We start from the raw sequence: 5,801 nt of genomic DNA on the forward strand, positions 1-5,801 counted from the left end.
ATATATATGTATATATAAATCTGACTTCCACAGTAAAAGGGTTAAAATAAGTCTTATATTTTTTCTTTCTTTTACTTTTTCCTCAGAAAGGTTTGGTATTAATGAAATCAGCTGCATTTGAAGTGAGCGATCCAGATTTGAATGACGAGTACAACTTTACGGTGGAGCCAGGAAATTACAGCAGTTTCTTCAAATTCGATCCTCTCACCAATAATCTCATCACAACTCTCGACTACAATTCCCATATAGTACCACATCACGTGATGCTTATCATCTCAGTCAGTGACCGTGGTGGTTTGTCGGACAGTGCAAGGGTTGACGTATCAATCAGATCATTGAATAAAGCTCCAGTGATTACAGGACTTCCCTTGTCATTGATGGTATCAGAGAGCACACCTAACAATACTGAGATATATAGAATCAATGCTGTGGATCCAGACTCCGAAGATACAGTGTTTTACCAAATTGATTATTTGACTGTTGGGGCTTCGTCCAAGTTCTTCTTTAATCAGTCGAGTAAGTAATTCTTTGACTCAGTCTTATCTCACTACTTCTTTCTTATCTTTGGCATTTTCGTTGTCTTGTCCCTTCTTTCATGCTTTGTGAATGGATTTGGTAAACAGAAACTGAAAGAAGCCCTTCATATACATATACATACATATATATATATATATATATATATGTATGTATGTATGTATGTATATATATGTATGTATGTATATATGTATGTATGTATTTCTATGTGTGTGTCCCCTTCTGTCTGTGTTTGTCCCTCCACCACTGCTTGGCAACCAGTGTTAGTGTGTTTGTGTTCCTGTAACTTAGTGGTTCAGCAAAAGAGCTTAGAAAAATATGTACAGGAGTCGATCCATTCAGCTAAAACTTCTAGGCGGTGCCCCAGCATGGCCATAGTCTAATGACTGAAACAAGTAAAAGATAAAAGATAAATAAAATAAAATGACCCTATTTGTTTATTTTGTGTTTTTTTTTTTTCCTTTTCTTTTTGTTAAGCTGGAGCAGTCCATGTGTCTGGAAATCTAGATTATGAAATGATGACAACAAAGGAGTTTACAGTTAGCGCGACAGCAAGTGATGGCCATTTAAATTCTCCGTCATATAACCTCACCATTGTCATCACAGACTCCAATGAACCACCATATTTTACATCACAGATTTTCTACGTAAAAACTTTCGAAGCAAAGGTATTTATCTCTTCTCATTTGTCTTTGATGCTCCTGCTGTAGGTCCACCCAGTTGGCATCTCATATATGAGAATTCTCTTTAGTATTCCAGTAGATTAGGTATGCATGTGTGTGTGTGTGAGTGTGTATGTGTGTGTGCATGAGTGTATGTGTGTGTGAGTGTGTGTGTGTGTGAATGTGTATGAGTGTGTGTGTGTGTGACATATTTTCAATTTCTATTAGCAAGTCTTTATATTTACTGATCTTGTCAAATTCTTTCGCCGTTATATTGTCATCCCAAGGAATACTCATGCCAATTAATAAACACATCTTTTTTGTCTGGTCTTTTATGATAATATCCAGTTTATTAGCTTTTTATTATTATTATTATTATTATTATTATTATTATTATTATTATTATTATTATTATTATAAAGGTGGTGAGATGGTTGAATCATTAGTGCATCAGACAAAATACTAAATGGCATTTCTTCTGGTTTTACATTCTGAGTTCAAATCCTGCACGGGTTGGCTTTGAATTTCATCTCTTTTGGGGGTGGGATAGGTGGGGGGTGTCAATGCAATAAATACAATATGAGCCCCGGGGTTAATATAATTGTCTAGATACCCCTCACCCAAAACTTCAGGTGTTGTGCTTATAGTAGAAAAAAATTATTGTTGTTGTAACTGTTTTTTTGCCCCAGGTCACGTTCTATTTCTGTCTTTTAGGAAAGAACAGTGTTTACAAACATCATTCCTCTGAATACAATAGAACCTGATCAAGGAGATGTCACTCAGTACAAAATTAGCAAAGGTTCAAATCACAGTCTGTTTGCAATTAATAGCACAACAGGTGAACTGTACTTTGCCGTCAACTACAGTACTACCACAATGCCAAAGTTTACCTCAATCAATGTCACAGCATACGATTCGTCAGGATTGAGCAGCACAGCCAGGCTCGATATTGACATCAAGGCTAAGAACCGGATTCCAAAGATAATCAACTTACCACAGACTGTCTATGTTAAAGAAGAAGCAAAACCAGGCACAGAACTGTTTCAGGTAGATGTCTATGATGCCGACAAGGATTCTGTGTCATTCAACTTCATCTATTTCCCACCTCAAGGAGCTGTGTGGTTTACATTCGATGATAAAAGTAAGTAGGTTCTTTTAATTGTGTTATAATTATTGGTGAAAGCACATGGCTCAGTGGTTAGAGCGTCAGGCTCACAATCATGAGGTAGTGAGTTCAATTCCTGGACTAGGCTGTGTTATGTTCTTGAGCAAGACACTTTATTTCACGTTGCTCCAGTTCACTTAGCTGTTGTGATGTCACTGATGCCAAGCTGTATTGGCCATTGCCTTTCCTGTCAAGCTAGCATGGAAAATGGACATTAAATGAAATGATGATATACTTACATATAGGTATATAATGTATGTATAGAGTGTTTACTCTTCATATTACAGGTGGAAAACTATTTACAGCAGCTGACCAAATGCTTAACTACGAAGCTATGTCTGATGTTAGCTTTATATTTTCTGTATCTGTGAGTGATGGCAAATCCCATTCAGATTTCTCCAACCTTACCTTGCAAATTGTTGATGTAAACGAAGCTCCACACTTCTATTCTCGCCTTTATTTTGTTGATGTTGTTGAAAGCAAGGTGAGTAGAACATCTCCTTGCATGCCACCATCTCTTTTCAATGTAGTTAGGATGAGTTCAACAGTTGTGTTCGAAATTAAATAAAACTCAATGGATTAATATCTTTTATCTGTTATCTTCTGCTTGTTTCAATCATTTGACTGTGGCCACCGACCGAAAACCCCTCGAAATCACTGTTCCTTTACATTCCAAATTACAAACAGTCAAATCAATTCAAATCACATCAAATCAAACAATCAAAATAGCATAATTTAATAATCAATGAATAGGCACTTAAGCCTCTTATACTTCCTCCCCGAGCAACTCTTTTGCTGCCTGCAGGCAAGCCTGCTGCGACAAGCAAACTTCTTACCACTCAGCCCTACCTGAAGTTACGTATGCTTGTTTAAGAACATTAAATGATTATTTTGTGTTTGAAATGTTGATGACAAGTGATTCTGATAAATCAAGCCTGTGCATTTCATATTGTATATTTAACAGGGTGGAACTGTGTTGCCGATGTATGTCCAATTTAAAGTAATTGATCCTGATATCAATGACACTTACCACTTCAGTATGATGAGTTCAGATAACAGCAGCTGGTTTTCCATAGATCCAATCACTGGAAATATTAGTTTTGCTATTGATTATAATGTCAGGTAATGCAATGTTCAATAACTATTATAGTGTTCTATATTTCTCTGCATGGACTAGAATTTGTGTGTGTGAGTATATACATATATATGTGTACATGTGCATGTATATATGTATGGTCATATGTATATATGTAGTGAAAATGTGTGGCTTAGTTGTTAGGGTGTTCAGCTCACAGTCGTATGGTCATAAGTTCAATTCCAAGTGATGTGGCGAGTCCTTGAGCAAGACACTTTATTTCATGTTGCTCCTGTCCAATCAGCTGGCAAAAATGACTTGCACTTGTATTTCACGAGGGCCAGTCTGGCAGTACTGGCAATGGCCATGCTGAAATGGTGTTTTTTACGTACCACCTGCACAGGAGTCAGTCCAGTGGCACTGGCAACAACCTCGCTCGACTGTTTTGTTCACATGCCATTGGCACAAGTTCCAGTAAGGCGACGCTGGTAACGGTCATGCTTAAAAGGTACTTTTTATGTGCCACTGGCACGGAAACCAGACAGCTGCTCTGGCAGTGATCCCACTCAGATGGAGCTGTTAGCACTCCACTTGCATGAGTGCCAGTCATGGAATTTGGTTCAATTTCGATATATATATATTAAAGATTAATAGATAAGATGGAGTATAAAAAAATTATTTATTAGAAAAACAGTTGTTCCAGTTCATGTTGCAAAACTCCCTTTCGAGACAGTACTTCTTGATACACCAAACATTTCGGTTGTTTTCGTTATGTTAGCGCCTGCCATACGAGCACCAACAATTTGTCCTCTTTGAAAGTCAGACAGATCTGTCATTTTAATGAATTCTAATTACCTTTTTCTCATTATGCCTGAAAAGAAACAGCAATTTTAGTAAAACATATTAAGCAACACTATCAATAAATCAAAAAACATAAAAATAAACAAGCTTTTGACGGTTTTATAGATATTTCAAAATTATGATGCTATGATGCTAAGTGTTTCCATTATTTTGTCCAACCCCTGCATATATACATGTGTGTGTATGATTTTTTTTAATTATAGACTCCACCCTTCAAATATATTTCTGGTTGTTGCTGTGAAAGACAGGCATAATCTGCAGGACACCACTTTGGTCAATGTTACAGTACATTCAATTAATAATGTGCCACAGATTGTTCACCTACCACCGGTCATTTCTTTACCAGAAAACCATCCAGCAGAAATGGAGATTGTTGCAATACAAGTCCAGGACAATGATCCTTGGGATGAATTTCTTTACAAAATCAAAATTTCACCCTTGGATGGAATAACCAGATTTTACTTGAACCAGACTAGTAAGTTTATTTTGAAAGTCTCATTTTCATTCTTATTATCCCTGATAGCACCATTAACTAAGAATTGCATGTTACTGAGAAATTTATAGAGAGGAAAATAAAAGAAGCTTCTAAGCAAACAATTCAAGACTAGTTTTTTAAAAAGACATCTACAAGTCCGTCTATGAGAGCTTGTGAACCAGCGATTGCATCTACTAGTAATGGTGTGTGCAAGTCTAATGTGAGTAAAAGTGATTTAGAAAATGATTATAATGATAATATCTTTTATTATAAATGATCTTGACATTCTTATTACTTTACATAAAATATTCTTTACCTCCTACTGTTGTTTTATTGCCATTTATTTATGAGTATTATAAATTTTATAGGTAAAATATTTTTCTGGAAACGAATTATGATTTATAACATGGCTACTATGAGAAATTATTGCTCTGCCTTATAAGTTTCACTTTACAAGCAGTCTCTGGGAGCAAATTAATTCATATACTGAGGCATTACAGTTGTTACAAGGTTTAAGGAAAAGATACAAAGTCGATGAATAGAAAGAGAAAGTGATAAAACTGAAGAGGGTGGATATAATATCATGTGTGTGTGTGTACATGAACAAGGATCATAACATTTGTTATACCTAAGTACAATTCAATTCAAATATATACAATGTATATATTTGGGCATTTAATTTTAAAATTCTAATTTCCAAACCTATGTTCCAAACTTTTACCCTTGTAATAATATATTGCAAATTAAATAAAATTTTTGGGCATTTAATATGAAAATTCTAATTTGCAGACCTTTGTTCTAAACTTTTGGCCATGACTCACAAAACCATTATGATATTTTGACTCATTGACTGATGAGGAAAAGTCAGCTGCGAATATTCTGTGTATCGTGTCTTTGTCAATATTTCCCGTCCATTAAGTTTCTGTCTAGTTTCCTATTTGCTGTGCTTTCGTCCAACTTTTTCTCCTTGTGTTCCGACTGTTCAACCCTTTATATATATATATATATATATATATATATATACATACA

At 35.4% G+C, this 5,801-nt stretch overlaps 1 protein-coding gene across 3 annotated transcripts in view; it reads left to right on the top strand.

Moving 5' to 3' along the window:
- The window catches only part of LOC106873037 (protocadherin Fat 4), a 31,197-nt gene that overhangs the window by 15,282 nt on the left and 10,114 nt on the right, over positions 1 to 5,801 (top strand). For all 3 annotated transcript variants that reach the window (XM_014920244.2, XM_052976054.1, XM_052976055.1), the window contains exons 12-17: positions 87 to 516; positions 1,012 to 1,202; positions 1,911 to 2,337; positions 2,649 to 2,845; positions 3,326 to 3,483; positions 4,501 to 4,772. In XM_014920244.2, the coding sequence (XP_014775730.2) occupies positions 87 to 516; positions 1,012 to 1,202; positions 1,911 to 2,337; positions 2,649 to 2,845; positions 3,326 to 3,483; positions 4,501 to 4,772 (1,675 nt within the window). The remainder of the gene's footprint in view (positions 1 to 86; positions 517 to 1,011; positions 1,203 to 1,910; positions 2,338 to 2,648; positions 2,846 to 3,325; positions 3,484 to 4,500; positions 4,773 to 5,801) is intronic.

This window comes from Octopus bimaculoides, chromosome 23, assembly GCF_001194135.2.
Source record: "Octopus bimaculoides isolate UCB-OBI-ISO-001 chromosome 23, ASM119413v2, whole genome shotgun sequence".
In the NCBI taxonomy this organism is placed as follows: domain Eukaryota; kingdom Metazoa; phylum Mollusca; class Cephalopoda; order Octopoda; family Octopodidae; genus Octopus; species Octopus bimaculoides.